The sequence below is a fragment of the Spea bombifrons genome, chromosome 7 (genome assembly GCF_027358695.1).
Source record: "Spea bombifrons isolate aSpeBom1 chromosome 7, aSpeBom1.2.pri, whole genome shotgun sequence".
NCBI lineage: Eukaryota > Metazoa > Chordata > Amphibia > Anura > Pelobatidae > Spea > Spea bombifrons.
Window position 1 is genome coordinate 6,986,263 of NC_071093.1, and position 26,238 is coordinate 7,012,500.

Here is a 26,238-nt window from a genome sequence, read left to right on the forward strand (position 1 = left end):
AACAGCTCCAAACACAGCCTGCTGACAAAATAGACAGGGAATCAAATGGTTGTTATGTTTTAAGTAGGACGGCCGGGTTATAAGAACTATTATGATACAATATATTAATATATGATTACCAGGGCCGGACTGGTCATCACAGGATTATGACATAGGTAGGAGCGATGGCTGGTGTGTGAGGCCACGTGCTACGTGGTCATCAGGCGGCCGCTGGTTTTAAAGTATGACCAGGAATATCACACCGGGCATCTTAATAAAACATACAAAAAATTCCTCTATGGCATTTTATTCCTTTGCAGCAAAATTATCATTAAAATAAAAGTAGATAATGCGTATCATTCAGAAATTTAATCCTGCTCAAAGGGAACGGCCCTCTCCTTATTCTGAGTGTAGACGATGGATTCTATCTCTCCACCTCCATTACTTGGTTTCTGAAAGTAAATCTCTATTTCATCTTGAATGTTCTCTTCCGTGTCCTTGATACCATTAATACCCGTCAAAAGAACTGTTCTCTGGGAAACATCGGAGAACAACTGCAAAGAAAAGGTCTTATATATGAATTCATCCGACTATATTTCAACAGTTACAATAATAAAGAGATAACGATATGCATGACAGATATAGAAGTAAAGAAGAAAAATAAAACAGGTGGCATATAGACTAAAGACCAGATATAGAAATAACAAAACAAAAACATAACAAAATAAATAGGTTTAAATAGATTTACAGGGATTTTAGGTAAACCTATTGGGCCTGTGGAGTAAATCTAAAAATTTTAAATGAGTTTAGTACTAATATTATTAGTAGAATAATTGAATCAATCAATATTGACAGTAAGTGACTCAAGATGATTGAAACTTGGTAAATGTAATACCACTGTAAAAAAAAATTGACAGTCTGGTAACTACAAGCCAGTAAGTCTGACATAAGAAGCAGATGAAATAATGGGAAACAATTTCATATAAAAAAAATTGTAAGTTTAAATGCTCTGCAAATACATATTTTTACTTCTTTTTTTTTGTGATGAAAAACTTATTTTGTTATATATCTTAATGAAAATAATTATCTAGATTTTAGTAAGGCATTGGGCACTGTCACTTATTGAAAGCTAATTTAAGTGGATCCGTCTCTTTCTCCAGGTTCTCCAAGTCGGATAATCCGTGTATATTAGCCAGTCTGCAATATAATTGTCTTAAACGAGGAAGATTCAGAACAAATAAAAAGGAAGAAGTACCTGCAACTTGTTCAAGGCGTGCCGGACACAGGGCTCCACCGTAACTTCATGTCCCGGAAATAACTGATGTTCTTTTTGTTTTACGACTCTTTGTGCCACTTCAGGATGAAATATAAATATGCATTATGTGATATGTTGCTATTCTTTGTTAATATCATGTAGTATATTTCTACAAATTCGACAGCACGAGGAAGATTTGACAAACGCATAACTAGTTAGTTATTATTGTATAAAATCCAGTATTACTCCCAGAAACTGATTAATTCTATCTGAGTCATTGCCGGTGATTTATTATCTCCATTTTTCCACCGGTAACAAAAAAAAAAAAAAAAAAAAAAAAAAACACCAAAGCGCTAAATAAAATATATTTCTTAGCTGTGGCCACTAAAAATGATTGTATCAGAATTTCTGCCTCTACTGCCACGCAAATTAAAATTGTTTAAGTAGAACTATGAGAAATGGTCCCATTTTATTCTCATCACTCTCCCCAGAGCCCCCCCACAAAAAGCACAAAAATTATTTCATATTTATAGAATGTGTGCGTTGTGTCACGTGTGCATTCCACAGCAGATGAGAGATAAAATACAAATATAATTATTAGTAATAATATGGAATAATATGTAAAGGCGATACGTCGTCCAAAAATGGGTAGACAGAATTCTGCTTCCGTTACAGTATAACCTTAGATCCAAAATGAAATCCAGTCTGTGAAAGATATGGACTGCGGGGGGCTCTGGTGAATGATGTGGGGGGGCTCTGGTGAATGATGGGTTAAGAGACCATTTTGTTTTGAGAGACGCCATTTTGTCCTTCTGTGTATGAACGCCTGTTGGAATGTATGTAATTTATAACACTCTTGCTCTGAGTTCTAAAGAATTTGTACAGCGGCTTTTGGCTTAAAGCCCGGTACTTTCCAAATGTTGTTTTTTTATCCAGTTCCTTTAGAGATAAGTTATTTATTAAAACTAGCTATTTCTTAACTAAAAATATGCTTTTTTTAACAGTTTATGTATGACGATAAGTGAGCTTTGTTAACTACTGATTAGAATGCTCGCCAAAGTGCGTCGTCTACATAGTAATAAAGTAAATGAATTCCCCAGCACAGGGTTCAGGTGAAATTCCCCTTCAGAAACGCGGCACGCACCTCCGTCGTCTAGAAATGTAATTACGGCAGAATGATTATCGCTATCGTATTCCACTTCCTCTATCTCTCCTCCGCCGACGTCCGATTTATAAAACTTTAGTTCCAATTTATCTTTAATGTACTCGGCCGGAAGATCGGCGGGTAGATTGACAACACGGACCTGCTTGCTAGAAATATTCGTGTCGATCTGAAAAAAAAAAATGAAATTTTTCGTAACAAAATCCATAAATCGATATTTCAAACCCAATGTGTCACGATTACAAAACCACAAACCCCCAGAATGTTTATTTTGTATTTTGAGCAGAACATTGGCCTTTTTTTAATGTAGAAAATGATTATTAAAATACAACTGAAAAAAAATGCTAAATGTTAGCAACATGATAAAAAAATTTATAAATCTAAAAATCGATATCAGAGGCGATTTAATCTTACCTCAAATTTAATTGTTTTATTGAGATGGACCGGAAGCGCTCTTGCGTCTACGGATGTGCCTTCAAAGTTGAGCGTAAACTGTTTTTTTCTGATTATGTTTTTAGCAACTGTATTAAAAAATTGAAAAATTAGGAAAATTTATCAATATGAATTACACTAGGGCAGCAGGTCAAGGAGAGTGACCCCCACCGCCATCTTGGATGATCAGGCCCTCCTGACAAGGGCGATCCCTGATCTTTCCAACCGGCCCATTTACGCCACGCTGGCCCAGAATCTATAAACTTTAAAAGCCTCCGCAGCGAGGACGGAAGCTATAGAGGGGCAGCTGGGTCATTGCCCCGTGTCAGATAAATACCCCAGCTAGGAGGGCATTGCTGTGGGTAATGCTTAGGGCAACAGTCCCGTAAATGCCCCACTACCAACCTAGCTCGTTTTCAAACGTCAGAAGGGCCTGACCGGGTTGCAACACAAAGGGTCTGTTTACGGTAGCCATGAACTTGTACGAAATGTCGCTACTCTCATTCTTCGGGGGATCTTTACTTGGCCCAACAAAATTGATATCAGTTTCTTCTACTTTGTTCTCAACCTGTGGCAGACAAACCGTAAACAGAAGAAAAAAAATACCAGAAATGAGCAATTAACGCAAAAAAAACCCAGAACAACACGTCAAATGAGCGATATATTCAGCAATATATAAAACGACCAGCAAGGAAAGGAACGCGACGATTGTCCGGACCTGCAGCTCTTCTTCCAGTTTGATGAAAGTTTCCGTGGCTTCGTTTAATCTCATCGTCAGATCTGTGTCTCGTTTCTTCAGGTCATTGTTCTTCTTCCTTAACTCTTCCATTCTTTTCTTAAAAAATAAAAAATATTGAAAATGTTGACATTCTCAGCAAGCCTGGATAAATATATAGTCAAGCACAGTGGCGAGACAGCAAAATGTACGTTCCAACTAGCAAAGTGTAATAATTCTACGATAACTATAAAAAAAGGGATACTTGCAACAATCGTCTTACAGAATAAGCTTCTTCTTGGGCTCTCATTCTTTCTTGTATCTCTCTTTCCCGAGCGAGAAGTGACTCCAGGTGGCGCTCAGCTTCTCGCCTTCTCTCATCAGCATCGCATTTTCTGATCAGTGCTTCCGATTTCTTTTTTTCTTCCTCAAGAACAGCTTGCTAGAGTGCAAGAGAGAGAGAGAAGCAAGTCATCGCGGCAGAGGTCTATTCTGCCCTAGGATGCCTACGCAGCGACCCCGGTCCTGATTCTCCAGGGGCAGATCACCCTATTACTCAAAGGGGCAGTTGGAGAGATCAGAGAATGCTGTGCTTGACCTTCTGAGGCAGACCTCCGAAATTTGGCCTCATGTCCCATAGCGCTAACAAATACATCACCGTGATAGATAGATTGATAGATATATATATATATATATATATATTACTGTGCAAAAGTTTTAGGCAGGTATTACACATTACAGATGCTGTAAGAATGCTTAAAAAAAATAGACATGTTAATATTTAGGGAAAAGAAAAAATGTCGGTGCGCTAAGCTAGTCACAGGCTCAAATAATACAAATGTGTAATACGAGGCCTACCAAACAGGTGTAAGCATGCTGCAAGAAACAGTGTATTGGCTGTACAATGTATACAAGAAACAAAAACTGTCTGCGCTTCTTACCCTAATAAAGTTGGCAACGAATATATAAACATAATATAAATGAGAGGTTTTGGTTATATGAATTGGCCAAAGCATAATTAAGCTCACCCGCCACGTCAAGGCACACTCTCAATAGGGTGAGAACCTACTCTCACCTCCTACATAGTGGACACACAAAGCAGTTTATACGGCTACCAAAACCTTATTAATGTGTTGGGGGAGGTGCAATTAAACCTCCTCCCTATTAACCCCTGGACAGCAAGCTGCAACCAGACTGATGAGGAGCCAACAACCTCAAATACGTGCACAGGCTCAAATAATACAAATGTGTAATACGAGGCCTACCCAAGATGTTTATATATTCGTTGCCAACTTTATTAGGGTAAGAAGCGCAGACAGTTTTTGTTTTTTTGTATACATTGTACAGCCAATACACTGTTTTGCAGCATGCTTACACCTGTTTGGTAGGCCTCGTATTACACATTTGTATTATTTGAGCCTGTGACTAGCTTAGCGCACCGACATTTTTTCTTTTCCCTGTTTGCACGTATTTGAGGTTGTTGGCTCCTCATCAGTCTGGTTGCAGCTTGCTGTCCAGGGGTTAATAGGGAGGAGGTTTAATTGCACCTCCCCCAACACATTAATAAGGTTTTGGTAGCAGTATAAACTGCTTTGTGTGCCCACTATGTAGGAGGTGAGAGTAGGTTCTCACCCTATTGAGAGTGTGCCTTGACGTGGCGGGTGAGCTTAATTATGCTTTGGCCAATTCATATAACCAAAACCTCTCATTTATATTATGTTTATATATTTGTTGCCAACTTTATTAGGGTAAGAAGCGCAGACAGTTTTTGTTTCATGTTAATATTTAGTTTATTATTGAATAAAATGCGAAGTTAATGAACAGAAGAAACATCTAAATAAATCAATATTCCATGTGTGATTACCCTTTACCTTTAAAACAGCATCAATTTAGTTTAGGATAATTAGCCTCGCAGATAGTAGAGGATAAATACAAGTACATGGGTAAGCACGGCATTGTTTGTAATATCATTAAAGCCACTGAGAAATAAATCGCGCTCCGTCGGACAGAGATGAAATATAACCTTTTTAACTTGCTAAAACCACCGCCTTGGGAACAGCCTATGTGCAGAAAATTCTGATATGAATTATATATAATATATATATATATATTCAACTGATATGAGGTACCTTCCATTTTTCATGTTCTTCTTTCAGGTTACTTAAGGTATCCATATTATTTTAATCTGAAAGAGGAAAAGGATAAATATCAAATACAAGGGATAACTCCTTTATCACTCCCATCACCCCTGTGTTCCAAAGGCATGTTGTGTTCGCTGATCCCAGTTTAAGTTTAAAAGGCTAATTGATCGTTAGAAAACCATTTTGCAATTATGTTACAGCCAGAAATGTTCTTGTTTTCCATGAAAACAGCTAAGAGACCCCAAACCTTTGAAAAGCAGTATAGATACATATATATATATATAATGGAGGCGACAATAGCCTTCTTATGTAGACAATGAATTACAAACCATCAATCATGATAAAACACAGAAGGTGAAAGCGTAGAGCAGGTACAAGCAGGGGCCGAAACCTCATAAGCGGTTTAGGTCACGCTAGTATACATGTTGTGGATCGGTGGTAAAAATACATGTTCAGACAGAGAAGAAGTAACGTATAGAGAGCGTAAAGGCGCTCGCACTGCCTGATTACTCACCCTATATGTAGTAAGAGGGTTAAATTCCCAGATTTTGTCTTCAGTGCAACGGAATATTTCTAACTCTGAAAAGGGATTGATTTCAAAGTTACAGTAAGGTTAATAACGTGAATTCACGGGCCGCTGGGTGTCGGGGGTAAAGGACGGCTCTGCTTCCTTGTATCGTCACACCCTTATTCTCATCAGGAAAATGAATAGAAACCGAAACCTCCCAGCCAAGCCCGACTTTCACTTTTACTTTTCACTAATGCCAGATGTTCATTTAAAGAGCAATACCCGGAACAGAAGTTTCATATCTTTGGGGCGCAGCCCGAGGGATACTGGGAAAGCAACCGTTTGCAAGCCAGGTAAGTCTGGAGGATGGAGGCAACAGGAGCAGTGGGGTCATTTCGGGGTAGGATTACTTTGCATTGATACATTGTGACCACAGGTTGTAATTTTTTTCTTTGTTTGTTGTACGTTGCCCCAAAATATATCTAGAACAGGGGTCCCCAGTGCTTTATGTTTATAGGCTACTTTTTTAGGGTATTAGACACCAGGGGCCACTTAAATAATTTATTTGAATACATATACTTGCCTTAATTTTCTATTGTGTGCCCATATAGCGTGTATACCCTATATTATCATAAAAATATAAAACAAGACTATGTTATAAGACTTTATAAGATGGGGTGGGCGTAATGTGAGAAAATTGTATGGTACTGAAATGGTGGTAGATAGATACTTCTTCCAGCAAGTACCCGAGGCAAACATGGTAAACAAATTCAAGAAAGCTTGTGAAATACATTACATCATCTTAAAGTGTTAATAAGTAAAACTTTATTTCTGTCATCAATATCTATATGTAAACATTGACTGAAATGCATACATTAAAGCAGTTAAGGTAATGTCGATCTTGCCTTGTAGTCGAGAAGGGTTCTTTTTTCCCTTTGAGATGGCATTACTGGATTTTTTGCCTTCTTCTGGATCAACTAATATGGGTTTGTGGTTGGACTTGATGTATGAAATGTTTTTCTTCAACCTAATTAACTGTGTAACTATGATACTATGTCAACGTGAATCAGAAAAGTATAGAACGAATAAAAAGATGATTCCAGAAAGTTTTAATGGTTGACCTCCATGTTACGTAGCAGAAGCTAGTTGCCATATGGCCATATACTCAACAAACGTTGATGTAGTCTCAGTGGAATCTTTCAGCTCCTACGAAATAGCCCATGACACACAAGAAATTGTTAATAACACGCAATACCAGCTATTTTATTGCATGCTAATTTGACAAATACCAAGACGCTGGAAGCCCTGTTGGAAAGCCCTGCCTTAAAAGTAGTTGGTAAAAATATCTTTATGGATGTTTTCCAACTTTCCAAACCAGGTCTCATTAGTGCCACATAACTGAGTCATAGTCATAAGGATGTATGTGTTGCAGTTAAATGAAACTAAAAGTATCCTATACTATGACATAAGTGGATAACAAGGTGGAAAGCAGAAGACTTCTTACTTTATGTATCTATTTGTCTTTGACAATTTCAATTTGTAAAGTGCTATGTAACAGTTTGTTATTTAGTATTTCAATAATTATTTTTACTTAATGTATCAGGTCACTTACAATTTAGCATAAAGAGAGAGAGAGAGAAATAGTTGAATAGATAGATAGATATGGATAGATAGATATTTAGATAGATATGGATAGATAGATGCCCTTTGTCAGGACTCGGGTGATCAGGTCAGGTAGGAGCCCATGCGCAGGGGATACTTGGGGTTCAGTATGTAACCCACGGTGCATGATTATGCAAACAAAGATACCACAAACAGAAATCCAGGTAAAGCAGTGTATATTATGTATATAACAGGACCAGCAAATAAGGGTAATATAGTCTAAGCAAGTAACCGGACGTATGGCAAAATAAATACAGGTAATAAGTCTTTTGGCAGGGAGCCCGCTTGGAAGGGCACAACAGACAGAGAGCCCGCTTGGAAGGGTACAAAATGCACAAAAGCAGGGAGTCCACTTGGAAGGACACAAAAGCAGGGAGTCCACTTGGAAGGACACAAAAGCAGGGAGTCCACTTGGAAGGACACAAAAGCAGGGAGTCCACTTGGAAGGACACAAAAGCAGGGAGTCCACTTGGAAGGACACAAAAGCAGGGAGTCCACTTGGAAGGACACAAAAGCAGGGAGTCCACTTGGAAGGACACAATAGCAGGGAGTCCACTTGGAAGGACACAATAGCAGGGAGTCCACTTGGAAGGACACAAAAGCAGGGAGTCCACTTGGAAGGACACAATAGCAGGGAGTCCACTTGGAAGGACACAATAGCAGGGAGTCCACTTGGAAGGACACAATAGCAGGGAGTCCACTTGGAAGGACACAATAGCAGGGAGTCCACTTGGAAGGACACAATAGCAGGGAACCAGGAACAGTACAGGTGCAGAGCCACAGCAGGAAGGTCCATAGACTTCAATACAAAGGCCTTGACTGAAGGGCAAGGCAGGGCAATCCAGGTAACAAGGCCCAGCTGGATGTATTGCTAGGGCTCAACCCAGGTAACAAGGCACACCTGAGTTCTGAGTGCTCCAGAGGGCGGAGGGTGGCCACTAGTGGTCGCAGATGTAAACGCCACAGGTATAAAAAAGCCATGGTTCAGGCAGCGAAAAATAGGTTCCTGACACCCTTATTGACAGAAGCCCATGTGCTAAAACAAGTATTAAGTGGTGAATGTTAATAAAAGTATGTATTAACATAGCAATATATGGTTTCTTAAAACGACAGGGTCTAGCTTGAGAACCCACTTGCTTCTAGAGATAGACCGGCAAGATTACAGCCGAAGGACATCGTCGTCTTTCTATAAGCATTGTGCCCGGCCACAGTTTAAAGGGAGTTTCTTCCAGGATGAGCCAAACGTGTGAATTGGTCATATCTGAAGTGCTGGTGACGTTGAAAAATGGTGACATAACCAAGCAAAATGTGGATGCCTTGGTAAACCTAAATAATTCGACACTGGACCAGGAACTTGGTAAGGTTTTCAATATTCTTTTTCTTCCAGGTAAAGCATACTTACAATGTACTTTAATATTCATTATTTTGATGGAGAAACATTGAGTCCCCCACTTCGCAAACACAAAGAAATCTGAAAGGCTCACAATAACATTAACATCATCATAGGCAACATAGCATTGCCACTCTGGTGGAAAGTTGCATCAATCAAAAGTGAACGATTAAAAAGTAATTTGCATACATAAGAACACAATAAAATATAATTAATAAATAATGCATGTGGGAATCATTTGGAAATTCATTTTGCTCCTTTCTCTGAAGTCGCCTTGTTGGGAATACAATATGGTGAAGTGTCATTTTTATTGTTATAAACTTTATTATTTTTATAGTAATTCTGTTTTGTTTGACAGGTATATCTAAAGCAATTCTTGCTGCTGGTGGAACCTGTCTGAGAGAGGAATGCAAACAGTTAGGTATGATGTCACTGATGTCTTTCCAGTAAGCAAATAAGTGAAAACAAGAAATCAGTAAGCCATTTCTTACATCTTATTTCCATTTTAACCCGCATACATATACATTATATGGACCACCTTTGTAAATGCCTAGAGGGATTCTGCAGGATCCTTGGCTTTGAAGTGTGATTCGGCCCTTACTTACAACCACTTAATTCCAGCGCTGACTCAGTGAGAGTTTTCTGTTATGGAGTCTATATATATATATATATATATATATGCATAGAAAACTCTCCCGTTGACTTCAACCATTCAATCGGTGGTGCAAAACAGGTTCACAAAGGGAGCATCGACCCAATGCTCTCCTGAAGGTTGTAGAATGCATAAGGCTGCACAGGACACCTTGATAGAAGTATTGGGTTTTTTTTTACATTAAATTTTAATTCTGTTTCACTCCAGGAAAACTTCCTCATGGCGATGTTGTTGTCACTGGAGCTGGTGACCTCCCGTGCAAACACGTAATTCATGTCATCCACGCAACAAGGCCCCAAAGCATTGTGAATGCAGTGAAGAAAGTACTTGGAGAATGTGATAAAAATGATCTGTGTACAGTTGCTTTCCCAGCACTTGGAACAGGTAAACACGGAGCTCACCACATGTATTATCCCTCCTGTTGGTTCAGGGAATGGCTCCATACGGCACAACTCCTGGAGCTGCTGGACCATTGTTGACCTTTTTCCGACTCCATGACTGATTTGTAAACCAGGGCTGTTGAAAAAGTTTTTTTGCAGGCTCTGAAAGGTACTAATGAATGCCAATATTTTTTCCGCCCCTGCAATTAAAGTACACAAGTGTGGCTCAGCTGGTATTTGTCAATAGTAAATCACCTTTGTGGGATATTAACTAAGTACGACCAGATGAGGACCATGGTAATTTCTCGGGTTGTGTCGAACTTGCATATCGATATTGGCCATGAAACTGGTAGGATGGAAGTAGATGACAAATTGCTTTACTTTACCGCCTAAATTCCTTGCAGAATTCTTTAATAACGCAACAAAATAGAAAACTGTGTTGATATATATATTATCTTCCCTTACAGGTCTGGCTGGTTTAAGTGTAGATGAGTCCATCAAGTCCCTGTTGAAGGGCATTAGAGAATACTTGGATGATTGTATGTCACACATTACACAGATTGTAATTGTTACCTTCACTGAGAATATTTACCAAGGATGTTTAGCATTTATGAAGAGTGAAATCACAAAGCTTCAGGTATTCTGCTCCTAAAGAGTTATTATATTTCATACCATGTCCTAACAATCATTCACGAAGCGGTGTCAAAGTAGAGGAAACATGTTAACACAAGCTTCTTAATCCTGTCGTCATAACATATATACCTTTATAGGAAGAACAAGACCCTATAATCCCTCGGCTCCAACATTCTCCCCTCTTTTCTAGGAGCTCTGAATGTATGGGTATGAGTTTATCACAGTGTTCTACAGCCATAAAAGTCACAATAATATAATATTTACAGAAACAGCAGTTTCTGTAAGTTTATATAATTAATTGCATACGTAAATTACTTCTAAATGCATTAGTCAGATTATATATATATATATATATATATATATATATATATATATATATATATATATGCATCACCAGGTCCAAAAGTCGCATCCATAATCACATGCTCTAAAATCTTAAAGACATAGCCCTCTTTTACTATCTTTTTTTTTATTTATTTTTTTAAACATTGCACCAGATCCCCTTTCTATACATTCTGTAGGGCTGCACATTCTCGCTGCGCCTTTCCCACAAATGTGTTTAGAATATGGAAAGGGTCGGCTATACCTTCCACAAAGTTGTTAGTGACAGAGATACCAATTCCATGACAACTGCTTTAGAGCGCCCCTAATTTTATGTTACATCTAGGGCTTTTGGGATCTTAATCTCTCTCTGTTTCTTAGGTAACTGAAACTATGGCAAGTCATTACATTCATTATTTTGTATTTGTTGCCCACTGACTTCCACTAAATCCAGTCGGGCCTAAGATGCCGTGAAGTCCTGTTCATCAGTTGCCGCGTCCAGGAGAACTGATTCAGATTTTCATAAACATGAAAGTTAATAATTTCATGAAAGTTAATAATTTCCCCGGGAACCCGACACAACACCAGGAACTTTAGTTAACAAACACCATTGTGTAACTATATGCCCTTTCTTAGTTCATTTATGTTAATTATTTGCATATAGAACCCCAATTTGAGCCTTACAATCTGTGGAACAATTGTGGAATTAGTTCTGGGTGACATCACTAAGCAAGCCGTGGACTGCATTCTGAATTTAACAAATGACACCCTGGACCAACGTGTCGGTAAGTGTAAACAGTGAAAAAAGTTTACTAAACTGAGTTATGCTTCTTCTATCAAATTAGATAACAAGTAACAAGGTTAATCTTAAGAGACTCGTGTTAATCTATGGCTCTTGCAGGTCTATTCACTTCAAGATATAGAAGTTTATCAACAATGTAACAAGAAAGCACTCATCTGAGCTTACTTACACAAGTTGCTGTCAAGTTCACTCCAGTGCTGTTGAGTTAAACAGAAAGTAAAAGTTGTCGCTCCCTTATTATACAAATAGGGTGAATTACTAATATACAATCTGTACACACTGTTAAAAAAAGTCATGTATGATAAAATTTAGTACTTGGAAAAGTGAAAGATCCACTTTGAATATGCATTAGTTTAAGTATTTGCTGGGCCAGGGTGTCTTTTGCACAGGGCAACTAGGGCAGATGCTATGTACATACGCAATCAGGAAAAGGGGTCATAGGGTCTTTATAATTCTTGATCAATTGATACAAATGGAAGAAAATACTTGGGGTAATGAACGTTAGCTTGCGATCTGCATTAGTTTGATATACCACATGCTCCCTTTTACATTAGAATTTATCATCAGATTTTAACCAAACCCTATTAGCCCTATTTCGGGTCAATTGGAAGATGAAGATTGGCCAAATAATTCTTTCTTATGTCATTACTTATGAAAAAGTGATTCTTGTACAACACATTGTCTTACCATACACAACAACCTACAGAATGTTCTGTTATTGTATTTGCTACAATAATAATGAGGCCACATTGCATTAGAATGCTTTTACCTGCCATATTCCTGCAGAATTCCTTATTTTTTAATAAAATTGTATCTTCAGGTGTTTCTGGGGCCATACTGTCAGCAGCAGGGAGCAGCGTCGTCGATGAATGCTCAGTTTCAGGTATATCTTTTCTAAATATAGTGATAATTAAGTTGCCTCATGCTTCGGATACTTATTTGATGTTCTTTTTACAGGCACAATGCCAGAAAATGGCATTTTGGTAACAACCGGCGGGGATTTGAAAAGTAAAAATATCATGCATATCATCGGACCAACAAGCATATCTGCCTTCGCTCCATCATTGGAAAAAATCCTAAATGAATGTCATACAAAATCATTCAAAACTATTGCACTGCCAGCCATTGGAACAGGTATGAAGCCATTTGCCCGATAGGACTATAGGACCAGTGGGGTAAAGTAGAAATGGAACCATTTACAGTTTGAAGGACATTTCAAGGTTTTGCTAGATGAATTCCCTGATAATTTCTCAGCAAGACCCCATTTTTAAAGAGAAATAATCGGCAGGAATATAAAATATTAAATGTATGTAGAATTCTTATATATCACAAAAACTATAGCTATAAATCACTTTCATTCACAGGAATAGCTCGTCTTGATCCTGAACAATCAATTCAAGGAATATTGGATGGCATAAAGAAATCTCTATCAAAAATGAACGTTTCAAGCTTCAATAAGATCTTGATAATTGCATTCAATGAAAACATCCAAAAAGCTTATTCACAAGTTTTCCAAAGGGAAATTAGAAACTCTCAGGTAAAACAGTTTTTTTAGACTAGATTACATCATTAAGTTTATATTTTTGAAATGTTTATTTTACCCCAGACGAAAAACCCTATGAGAGTGACAAAACGTAACTGTTGCTTTTGAGCACATCTTTGTTAAAAAACTTTTGCCTCTGTTTAATAAATTCCGACAAGAAACTTAGCAAAATGTGAGCAAACTCACACAAGTTGGACATAAGTTCGCCAAAAAATTCACAAATTGAAATTTACTAAATTTAAACTTGCATGCCCTCACAAACAACTCTCATTTTAGTGAATTTCCATGTGACCTCTGTCGAGTCTAGTCAGTCGTGCTAACCCTGATTGATTAACCCCTTAATGACAAAGCCCGTACACGTGCGGGCTCAAATTGCATTGTTTTTAATGGGTTTTGGGACTGCCCATTGTCCTTAGGGGGTTAATAGATGTGCATAAGCTCATTTCTAAATATATTGTGTTCTCCGCTAGCAAGGTCACACTAAAACTTTTAAAATCATCTGTAAAATAGCACTCCATGATCGTGTAAATATAAATAAATAACATTTTATTGTAATTTTTTTTTTTTCATTTTAGGAAACCCAGCAGAAAGCAGATATAATGGTTAAAGTAAATAAAGGTAAATCATCTGAATGGTTATTTGATTTAAATACAGAAAAGAATACTGAAAAAAAATTTAATTATTACATTCTCAAAATGATTTTGAAAACAATTGTAAATATAATTAAATATAAAACTTTAGCTTGCCAAGTATTATTATTATTATTATTCTTTTATTTATACAGCCCCAAAACTTTATTATGTGAAATAATGAAATCTGCCCATCAAATAACTCCCCGTGTTATTCATTTAGGGCTGATTGGCGGCCCAGACCACTGGAAGCACATGGGTCAGAACAACTATATGTCGGTTATCCTGCACAAGGATTCTGCCGAGTATAAAAATGTGGCAAACAATTTCATGTCAGCAAAAAACAAGAACGTTAAGCTGATATCGGTAAGATCAGTCAATTGTGTAAAGGGACATAACAAACCTTTTTTTGACCTTTGACTATGGCCTTTGACTATGGCCACCAAGACCTGAGCCCAACACCTGGCTCGACACAACTTATCAAGTGGGAACGAGTTCAAGCCAAGGCCAAAACAGTTAATTCACATGTTTAGTACTTTGACCGTTACGACTTTCCATTTGTGAATGCCGTGTAAGGCTTGGATCGTGTAGGAACTGGCCGCCTCGCAAACCTCTACTTCCGAGAGTCAACGTTGTGAAAACATAAATAATAAATATGACTAATTAAACAAAAATCATTTATCCACAAAACACACAAGAATATTGAATTTATATTTAAATCTGACTTATCAGTAGAGCAAATGCTGCCCGTTATAGGCTGGCACCCCTAAGACCCGAGGCCCCAGGCCCAGTATACTTGGCCAAAATATGAAATTCTAACATTTATTTAATATGTAGTTTGTACTTTGGGCTATTACATTGCACTAAGAAGCCTTGCATGCTTTGAACTGCCTCTGTATGTTTCTGTCTAGAGTGTTTACAATTTGTTTAAGGCAGTTTTTCAGACTTCATAATATAGTCTTTATAGTCAGTTATAGTCTTTAGGGCGAACACGTGCCCTGTATTCAAAAGGACAGTCTGAGAGTACTGGGAGTCTTCCAGGGTCATGCAGTGTCCTGAAATGGAAGAATACTTAGACGGGCTGAGGTTAAAGGGGAAGTTCTTTTAGATACAGTTACACATTTTTAACTATGTTCATTTTTGTACTTTTTTTCCCATAGATCGAAAGGATTCAGAACGCAAAGCTGTGGGCAAGTTACGCAATCCATAAATTGCATGTTGACATTCAATACCCATATCAGGACAATGAAAAACATCTTTATCACGGCACAACTTACGAAGCAACCAAAAAGATCAATCATCATGGATTTAATAGAAGTTTTAATGGCAAAAATGGTAAGTATTGTAATAAACTGAAAATAAACCATTGGATCCTCAACGTCTGCAATGGTCCTAACACTGCAAACACACAGGCTGAACCAAATGGGAAACAGTTAGAACTGAGCCCCAACATCCCAAGGGGTAGAGGTGCCTACTATAACAAATCCCCATTAGTATTTAATGCGGGGACAAAAGAAGTAGTGGGTGGATTTCCTGAAAATGGTGCCCCCGGATGGAGGAACATCCATGTCTCTGCCCCCATTGGACTGCGATAGGCCAAACAGCTCAAGACTAGCTATTGCGTTAACATACCAAATTCATATATTCAAGATTCTGAGGCTTAAACTGTTTAATCATAATTATTTTATAATTATATTTGAAAATTATTTTATCCTCCAGCCACAGTTTTTGGAAAAGGAACGTACTTTGCAAGAGACGCATCGCTCTCCTGCCAAGACTTATATTCTGTTAGGGATGAAAATGGCAAGAAATATGTTTACCAGGCTGCCGTCATAACTGGAAGATTTTGCCTTGGACACAGCAGCTATATAGAGCCTCCAGCAACACAAGAGAACCCCACTATTCTCTTTAACACTACAGCCGATAGGGTCAATGATCCCTCCCTGTTTGTCATTTACGGTGATTGCCATGCATATCCAGAATACCTAATCACTTTCAAATAAGTAACTTACATGATGGAAACCCAGTACAGACAATCAACGGTGTATTCCCAATGTGTGATGTTAATAAATCAATGCATTAAATGTCAAGAAAAAAACAAACCAGAAACATTTCACCTTTTTTTTATTTTTCAGCTAAGACGTCTCCTTTTAGATGTGATTAACATTCTACTCCTATAGTATAATTTGACCCATTATCACTTTATTAGTAAATCATCATTTATCATCTAATCAGTATGAGATGGCCTAAAACTTTGTTACTTCCATAACACATCGGCAGAATTACAATTTGTATAAATATTCTTTTCTACATTATAAGTGAAAAGTGACATCAGATGCTGACTATTGTAATACCAAAGAACTCTACTTTTATTATCACAGAAAAAAAATGACAACATGGTCCATGAAGATGTGTCAAATAAGCACGTAAGGAAAGCGGGAAAGAGCTCATTTAAAAATAAACTAAAAGTTCTTTCCAAAAAACAATTTTTAGGAACACCAAATAAATGCATTGTACACACCTAAAAAAGTGAAACTAAATAGCATTTTTTATTTGTAGGGAATTTGATTTCTTTTTGACGGCATAAAGTCAAATTATAGGTTCATAGTTGTGTTTTATGATGTTACACAAAAAATAAATACTTTTTAAAACCATTCGTTTTATCTTTATTCTTCTTCATGGTTTGGAATATGTTTACAACTTAAATATCTTTGTGAAATGCTAACATTCCATTAATGATTTTCTATTATGCATTATTTTTTTCCATGTTCATTTTTGGCTGTTCCCATGGAATAAACAACGACTAAAATGCTATGCCAGATTTTTTTTTTTACTAGAAACTATGAAAATGCTTATTGTTTTTATGAATATCTTTGAAGTTGACAACATGGATTAAGTTTAAATAAATGTCTAATTTTGTGTGTATTGGGCAAAGTTTTAGCATTTTACTCATAGATTATTTGTTAATGGACGAGAAATGAAATGGCTTAGAGCCCAAACACGTCTTGACAATAACTTGACTTGTCATCATCTCCTTAAACCCGAGCGGAATTTTTTTTTTTACATTTGGAAAGTGTTGTTGAAATATTTATTTTAAAATGAGATTGAACACTTACATTTTATTCAATAATATGAAAGGTTAAACATTATTTTCCAACGTGTAGTTTTTCTAAGATGCTTCCATCTGAGAAAAACAGCGCTGAATTCCTAAAAGCTTTTTCTGTGTTGGTCCAATAGAAGGTATCAACTTCGACTAAAGGCTCCCTTTCCGAAACATTTTAATGTGAAAAAAACTATTTTTTTCTGGAGAGAAGATTAACAGGTTGCTCATCATTTCATAGACTAAACAGAAAAAATTAACAAATTATGTGTTTATGCGTAAAAAAATACCAAAATAAGTAGTTATTTTAAAAAAAAAAAGGGCAGTGAAAAAAATTCTTAATTCACACATGTAGTTGGGGGCCGCACGCTGCAGCACCCTGTCTGCCCCTGGCATGGCAGATCAGGTGAGTATAGGGTATTCCCAGCCAGCGGCTGACTGAGCCCAATGTGCCAGATGGCCAGTCCGGGACTGGCGTTCCCCAATCCAGTACTGGCGCTGACTGGCGGTAATTATATCAAATGTATGTAGATGTCTTCAGCTAAACACCCCTCGAGCATGGGAAATAACTGGGGGTGGCAAAGGGGCAAATGCAGACGGGTGGATTCTGCAGAAAGGCACCCCAAAAGGACCACGCAGCTATCATATGCATTAAAGTATCCCTTTAATAAGTTATTGTAGCCATCTGGGTGAACTTGATTCAACTCAAAATATTGAAAATATTATCTATGTGTGAACAGCTATGTGTGACGGTGTATACTTCAAGTCTTTCTTTAAAAGGAATGATTTGGCAGCCACACTATACACAGCGCCCTGAAGATCTGCTAATGTTTATAAAAGTATTTTCACTAAAGGCTTTATTTTTTTTAACCCCTTAAGGACAATGGGTGGTCCCAAAACCCATTGAAAACAATGCATTTTGAGCCCGTACATGTACAGGCTTTGTCATTAAGGGGTTAACAACGAAAAAACTGCACGGTATAGTATAATCAACTCGTTAGAAGTCTCTTTGAGTTTAATTTATAACATCCAACTTTAAGAGCCGTTTTGGCATCCGGCCAACCGCATTCAGCATCCCAGAACAGTGTAACTTGATCTGATTGGCCGGTGAATTCATCAACTTCATACACGTTAACGATGATACATTTGTATTTATAGTTATAGGGAACACCCAGTTCCGATATGAGTTTTATATGAGTTATACGACATGAGACGCTAAAAAGACTTGATGATAGGTTTTATCATTAGGGTGTAAGAGTGGAAATTGCTCATGCAGGGAATTACTGTACGGTTTAAGTAACCTGTCTGGCAGTTGGTCATCTCAGACATTCTTATGTACTTATTTAACAAACAGAAATCCTGCTATATAAATAATTACCGGGATTTCACGCCCATGGGTTTCCTATCATGATCAATGACCGCGGAGTCTGGCAAAATCGTCTGACTCACGGTTATCAAGTTACTTGAGTGGTTTTACAAATGGTTAACTTTAGTATTTTGCAGGGAGCCAAAAGAACTAATTCAGTTTTGTAACAGAAAATCAGATTTAGGATAAGTTATACGTTGTAATATTATGTGCAGCAATATGAGGCGTGAAAATGATAAATGTTGAATGAGTAATCTGAATTAACTTGTAACAATGTTACCATAAATCAGACCGTACTGTGGACATCTAATGTATATGGGGTGTAACGGTAATTCCCTTTAAAGAATACCGGACGCAGAAGGGTGTGCAAACGGGTAGGAGAAATTTACTAAGTGATGATGTATGGTCTTCCACCCTGATGCCGTAATGTTTGTGTAACAGGTTATTTCTCCAGAGGCTTGTGTCTTATAAATCACTGCCTTGTTCTATACGTATTATATATTGCTGTAACAAGTAGTTTCTATCAGCTGGATAAAGACTCGTTGACGGCAAATTAGTTGGGCTTCTGGTATACTGTTATGTGTTCTCTCATTCATTCGAAATGGGTGTTTAGATTCAGTACTGGTCAGTTCACCCAGGATAAAACTCAAACCAAATATTTGATATTTTTATATGAAGAAAAATATTAAAAATAGAGTTGTCCTCTTTTATCCTTCTCTCCTGGGTGTAGGTAAGAGGTTGGGAGGGCATTGACCAAACTTAGGGTCGCTGAAGTTTAGACTGGGTATAGAAGAACTAGGTTGGAGAGCAAGCAGGTTATGGGTAGAAGGAGCTAAGGGCAGTTCCACCTACCCATAACCTATGATTCTGCCCTTGGAAGGGCATGTCCACAGCCTACAGGGTCAGGTATAAACACATCTGCTCAGGAACGGGAGGAACCCAAGGAGATACATGCTCCATGACAGGCACATGGTGTTCTCCACAAAACTCATGGACACAATACTGTTTGATGTCATCCATGCGGACTTAGAGGGTCTCACTTCCACATATAAATCTGGGAAATCAAATTCAACTTTATATCAACCTGAAGTCTAGGTGTGAGCTAAATCAAAGAAACATCATGCTAGCAATCAACCTTTTCAAAGTATTCAAGAGAAAATCATTGAAGCCAGAGACTATTACTAAACCCTTTACATATATCTACTGCATGAGAATTATTGTAGACCGGGGCGTCACATGGAGAGGAGTTTGTGAAGCAAAGCCTGGAATGGCTACACTAACCATTCTTTTTATCTTGTCAGTTGTTCCTGAATGGGAATAACCAGCCCTCCTATCCACTACAACGTGTCGTTTCACATTACCTCCTGATGCTGAGTAAAGGAAGGAAATGCTTAGTAAATGATGCCCGTAGTGCTGTTATCCATCTTTCGCTATTTTGCAGAAGAATTTACATTGTTTTTTGTTTTGTTTTTGCTATTTTTACCTCTTTGGCTTGGACGATTAAACACTTACTAACCAACATAATTGATCCTTATAACTATCTATGACTTATTGCCACTTCAAACATGAGTACTCGTATCTAACTAGTAACATCTTGTCCTACTGCAGACATCAAACAGGCAGTTAAAATGTAGGTTCCTTGAACTTATCATGGGGAAGAGTTGCTGCACAAGTTGTAATTATGCCGATGGCCGATTAGGCTGTTTCCTCACATGTTGAGTTTATATAGACAACATGTTATTCATTCCTGAACAGTTGCAAAGGAATATTCAGTGGGGTTCTCAGGGATGCTGGTCTGCTCACCCAATGGAAGATCCCCAGTCGTTTTTCACAATTGATCTGGTTGTTTCTGTATCTTAAGGAAGCTGCGGGTTTCCTGCGTACCGCCCCAATGACATGGTAGTCTTACAGCGTGTCTGTTTAAAGGCAAGGATAAACAGACTTTAAAACAACCATCTATTGTGAAAAAGAAAAAAGTACATGATGATGAAAAGCCATACAGCGCCAAAAAACCATGAAATCACAAGAAAAACAAGAAAAACGCCTATGATTTCCATGCAAATGCACACAAAAGAAGCTGAAACGTATATTTTTCACATTTTTATATTACACATCCGGTCTTAACAGGTGCTGTTCCAACTAATCTGAATTTAAGACTTTTGTCACTAAATACTGCATTAGAAACATTATTCTTAATGCTATGCCAGAAATAATTTTTCCTATAAATATTTCTTTAATTTTTAAAACAAAACATTGGAATCATTATTTAATTGCCATGTGACACAAGAGCAGCCACTGATTGGTTATTGCCAAAGAAACTCAAAAGGAAATAATTAAAGGAGCGTTCCGCCAATGCCTGTTTGCTTAACATACTTAAACTTAACACCTTGGAGTATCCTAACATATGGAAAATGTGCCAGTTCTACAGTAAGTCAGAAATACTGCTTTTTCATTACTAATGTAAACATATAAATTTAATAAACTCTACCAATGACTGTCAACAGTGTGGGACATTTTCCAAAGGACTTCAAAGTAAAGTCACACCGCTGTGTCAGTGTTTTCAGGAGATACATCAATATTTGGGTCAATGTTTCATCTTTTTTGACATCTTTAAGGTTTATCTGCACTTCTTCTCCATTCTTCTCTATAATTTACCTTTACATACGATTAACCAAGAAAGATACTGATGATGTGCTTGGTATAAGTCCAGTACCATTATAAGTTGGGGTACCAGTGCTTGATATACAGAAAACATCATTCTATGTACTTCTCTCTGCTTTCTTGAAGATAATTGATCAAGTCTTCATCATGCAACATGGTTGGCCACCTATGGATTTATCTCCCTCTTGTTTCTTTTATACTGTTTTGTTTTTTTTCTTAGTATATTAGATCATTTTTTCTTATTTTGAACTTTTTTTAAGAAGGTTCTCAAACTAGACTCTGAGGTGAGGTTTCTTCTAGGAGGATAGTCCAGTACATCAAGTTCAATCAAGCTGGGGTAGATTTTTCGTATGGAATAATACGTGAAACACTCAACATTTTTCTATGAAAAGTCAGGACATGGAAATTTAGAGGATAAAGTCATACAGAATAGACAACGTTTTTCCAACTGATCTACAAAAAATGCCAAAAGGTTAATGACTACTTAGAACAACAAAAAGGTTTGACGAATCCCTCCCATGGTGTCTGCTGGGTTATAACCACAAGGCAAGTCAGACAGGTGGAGAATATTATCATCATCTTCCAACTTAATATATGCAGACGTCATTCTCATTGTGAAATACTACAGCTGCCTGTGTAATTGGTGCGAGCTCACTGAACTCACAGTAGGGGAAAAAAAAAAACCCTTAAAAAGGTCTGCTTAGCAGATGTTTCAGAAGGATTCAGTCAGATGCAGAAGTGGTTTTTTCTTGGACGACTTCCCTTTTTAAAATTACTGGAACATGAAAAAAGTCATATTCTTACTTTTGGTTGTCCTACAGTTAGATAAAACCTTTGAATGGGGATTCAAGAATGGAGTTCTACACAATTCCATCTGGTTAGGTAGGTAACATTCCTTTATATTAATCATTCTTGTTTTTTAATCCTTTAAATGGCAGGGGTTAAGTGTAGTGTTGGTGTTGAAGGATCTAGAAATTAATCTTTTCTAGAAATGTATACTCGAGGCGCAATCTGATTTTAGTTGTTTCTATTAACCCTAAAGGGACGTGCCTTTACTATGTTCTATATAACCCCTAAGCTGACTGTACTGAAAAAAATCGATGATTTAACCTCTCTTTGGGAATGCAGTAGGTAACAGAAATAATCAGTAAATAATATAGTTTAAAAAATACAATTTGGTAATTGTCACAAGTCAGCAGTCTTAACTATGTGAAAATTAAACGGTATTGTTACACAACAGCTTTAAATGCTGAATTGTATAGTTGCCTTTTTTTGACGAGATTCAAAAAGATACATGTTTAAAAAAGGTATTGAATGTAAAGATTTGGGGTATATAGCTATAGTTTGTGATGGGTTGGGCGTTCTTTTGATTACTGCATATAAATATTTTTTTTAGTAATCCTGTAATCCATCACGGTATCTGTATTAGTTTGAAATGTGGTATTAATGTAAAACATGTGGATTCAGTTCCTCGGAACAATTAATTGCACAATTCCTGTTAACACTAACTCTGAAACTAAAGTTTATAATGATCATTTTTGATAATAGGAGACTGATGCGATAATAATACAGTTTTAATAAAGTTTAGCTTAACTTCGGGTAAGATTCATTTCTGGCCAGCTCCTGTGTCACCAATGCTTTTATAAATAAGTTCTGCTTATGGACAAGGTGACCTTGGCACAGATCGACAGAATTGGCAAAGTAGAAAAGCCAAGATGCTTTGACTCCAAATGGGATTGTGGGAGTTGCATCTTTCCTGCCAAAGATTTATGAAGAAATGGGACGCTTTATCTAATGTTCTTTGTTGACCTGTAAACGTCTTGCTTTACATCAAATTAAACATTGTTTCGCTCCAATGATGTAAACCAGCAATTGTTCAAATGCAGCTCATCCCATGCTCTATGACTACCACCTCTCAATCTGACGGACTTCCCCCATGTTCACCTATGACACTTACAATGTTATCTTTCGAACTGTCTACATTTTTGGCAACACATGAATAACAGATAAGTGCGTAGGGAATTCCAGAACACCGTTATAAAAAGAGTGTGTGTGTGTTTTTAATAGTAGCGACGTAATGCCATAATATGAGATATCCCTTCGTAGTACCGAGAACTCATGTGTCACCAGTTGGCTTCAATTCTTATAACACAAAGTATACATTTTGGTAAACTGTCTCTATCTATGTCCAAGAGACGTTGGTGATATTTTTGCACAGCACCGAACGTTCAGGTGGTTCAGGTGTGCTATTTGGTACAATGGGCCATTACAAATCATTTAAATTAGCTTTTGACCGGTTATATATGGTAAATGATAAGCTCGCCAAGATAACGACTTTATATAAAGTTGACCCTGAAAACTAAGTTAGTATTTGGAACATGTTAAAATTACTGTAAAAAATGTCAAAATTGTTCATTTTTTTTATAACCTCAATTTTTCAGAAAAAAAAATGTAACTAAAAAAAAAGTACAATGATTGACAGCATAAAGCACGGCTACAATTATTAGACCTCAGAAAACCTTTGTCCCATGAGATGTTCTCTCTATGAAAGTTTCCAGTATTGGAGAGTAATCAGTCATCTCCAAAACCATTTTTTAAGAAAAACTTTACAAAATGACTCCATTCATCCCCAAAAATATACAACTATATTAAAGGCTACTCAAAAGTCATATAAGTCAAGGCTTAGGAACACTTCATAACGACCATGATGTTTTTATAACATAAAAATCCTATTTTTTCCTCTAATATTTGGCATTTTTGTAATATGACAGAAGAAGACCTGACTTATTTGTAAAGAATTTAGCACTGTGTCATAGACAGAGGAGAACACTCAAACCGGAAAAGAACGCAAGAATGGTGTTAATGATGTCACCCTCATTGTGCTACATTGGTTGCTAATATTAGAGAGTTAATCAAAATCATCCAACTCCTGGGAGGTTCTATCTTTCTATCTAGATCTTCTTGGTGTTTCTAACTAAGATGTCCCACACATGTTAGGATTCCACTTATATATATCTATCATTGTAATGATACAAGATACTTTGTAACTCACACATTCACCACTTTGCTGTATTGAAGAGCTGTAAGCTGCTCAAGAAGAGCCTTTAAGACCATGCGCCATGGAAAATCACTTCCTTCCAACTACTGACATTTTAAGGTTTAATGACTTAAAATAAGAGGTGTGACATTGTTTGTCAAGTCATATTTGCAGTCCTACGGGTGAAGATGTGATCAGTCCCTGGTTTTGCAGCAGAAGGGCTGACACCCCGCGGACCTGCTGCCTAGGCCTAATTAACATTGGCCAAGATGCGTCACCCCATAGGGGCACATCGGTCCCAACTTTATGAAAACTGAATGTACACATTAGCTTTCCTGAGTCCGAGACACCATACACAGAGGCTAAATTCTAACAACGTCTACAAGTGCTCTTTTCTACCTTCAGAAACATGTACTTCAGCTAATGTTCACCTTTCCAGATTTAATTATATGGAAAGATTGCCTCATATGTTTTGAAAACCAATTCAGTAAAAATGATCCCTGACAAAGCCCCCTGATTTTTTTTTTTGGTATAATTACAATGAGCTCAAATCTACTTAGCAAAGTTTCCATGCAGCTCAGTTATTCAACCAAGAAGGGAACATTCTTTCATAAACATTTATACTCACCATCTAACGCTACCCAACAATCATTTATGACCGCTTTCCAACTACACCAAAAGGACTGAGCAGAGAGCACATACCTGAATTTTAAGCAATACAGGCTAAAACATTATGTTACGTACACCATGTATTTAACTGGGCAAAATAATAGCATCGCTGTGCCAATGAAACTAATTCTTCTTTCTGGAATTATGGCTCCTTCTCATATTTCCACTGCTGGAGGTAAGCAAAATAAATTGCCCGATATGTCGTTAAAACAATATCTTATTGTAATCTGCAGAGCAAGCAGCTGGGGTCTATCACCGAGAATCTCGAAACGGGAAATACAAACTTACCTACAGAGAAGCCAAGGCAGTTTGTGAATATGAAGGGGGGAAGCTAGCAACCTACGAGCAACTGGAGGAAGCCCGGAAAATAGGTAAAGTCCCGGGTCTACAACTGGAATTCTATTAACCGGTTGGAGTCGTTTCTAGTTATTGGTTCCATTTATTGGTTCTACTGAAAATCAGCAGTGAATGTTTGGAAATACATTTCTTCATTATAGTGTGACGCTTTATTTAAATGGAACTTTATGTTCTTTATTCTGATGTAGATCAAAGCAGATAGATACTGTGTTTCGGATAAACAAAGAGACTTGGCCAATTGCCAGGGTGGTCAAGAAGGGTTACCAGCTTTTCGGGGAACAAATCTGGCTGTGTAATTATTCCCATAGTGATTTAATTGGTAATATTTTATGATTTCACTTCCCTGCAATGAAATATTAGTTTGTGGCCAATTTAGTTCTAAGGGATTGAATAAATGTTATTGGACTATACTTAAGAAATAAACGCGTTTCATCCATATCATTGCTAGTGGGACTTTTATAACCCATGTGTGCAATATATAGTAAAAGGTTATTGTCATGGGTTAAGTGCCACTCAGCTGTACATTTAAGTGCATGTGTATAGTATAAAACTTTAATTCCATGTTAGATCTATGGATTAGATCCTGGTTTTTAATGGCCTATGATATAGTGATGATGTGCAGTGCACGATGGATGTTATAGAATTAAAGCTCTTTAAAAATATAATCATAATTATATATAGGACATAAACACTTTTTGTTGTTGTTGTTTAAATCGTGCCATTGAACAATCTTACTCTTCTTTGTTCAATTTGCTGTTGGGGAGGATGGAAGAAGTCCAATCAACTCCTACAAAATTATGTGTTCCAAGCCACATTAAAGGACGCGTTTTAAACACCAAGAAGA

General features: G+C 37.3%; 3 protein-coding genes across 3 annotated transcripts in view; 2 read left to right on the forward strand and 1 right to left on the reverse strand.

Annotated features, from left to right (window-relative positions):
• Positions 1-278: 278 nt before the first annotated feature.
• NMI (N-myc and STAT interactor) lies at positions 279-6,416 on the reverse strand. The gene is made up of 9 exons (XM_053470947.1): positions 6,199-6,416; positions 5,673-5,728; positions 3,827-3,985; positions 3,547-3,663; positions 3,234-3,396; positions 2,811-2,917; positions 2,379-2,565; positions 1,235-1,332; positions 279-533 (listed from the first exon to the last, which is right to left on the reverse strand). The coding sequence occupies exons 2-9, from the start codon at positions 5,715-5,717 to the stop codon at positions 348-350; spliced, it is 1,062 nt and encodes a 353-aa protein (XP_053326922.1). The 5' UTR covers positions 5,718-5,728; positions 6,199-6,416; the 3' UTR covers positions 279-347.
• Positions 6,417-6,442: 26 nt separating this feature from the next.
• On the forward strand, positions 6,443-16,419 carry LOC128501473 (protein mono-ADP-ribosyltransferase PARP15-like). Its single transcript, XM_053470946.1, has 13 exons — positions 6,443-6,545; positions 8,968-9,211; positions 9,603-9,665; positions 10,104-10,280; positions 10,744-10,913; positions 11,895-12,015; positions 12,853-12,915; positions 12,990-13,166; positions 13,397-13,569; positions 14,151-14,193; positions 14,428-14,570; positions 15,365-15,539; positions 15,924-16,419. The coding sequence occupies exons 2-13, from the start codon at positions 9,088-9,090 to the stop codon at positions 16,205-16,207; spliced, it is 1,713 nt and encodes a 570-aa protein (XP_053326921.1). The 5' UTR covers positions 6,443-6,545; positions 8,968-9,087; the 3' UTR covers positions 16,208-16,419.
• A 5,609-nt stretch (positions 16,420-22,028) lies between these two features.
• TNFAIP6 (TNF alpha induced protein 6) overlaps positions 22,029-26,238 on the forward strand; it is an 11,879-nt gene continuing 7,669 nt past the window's right edge. Inside the window, exons 1-2 of the mRNA XM_053470948.1 lie at positions 22,029-22,213; positions 25,271-25,408. Of these exons, the coding sequence (XP_053326923.1) occupies positions 22,114-22,213; positions 25,271-25,408 (238 nt within the window). The 5' untranslated portion in view covers positions 22,029-22,113. The remainder of the gene's footprint in view (positions 22,214-25,270; positions 25,409-26,238) is intronic.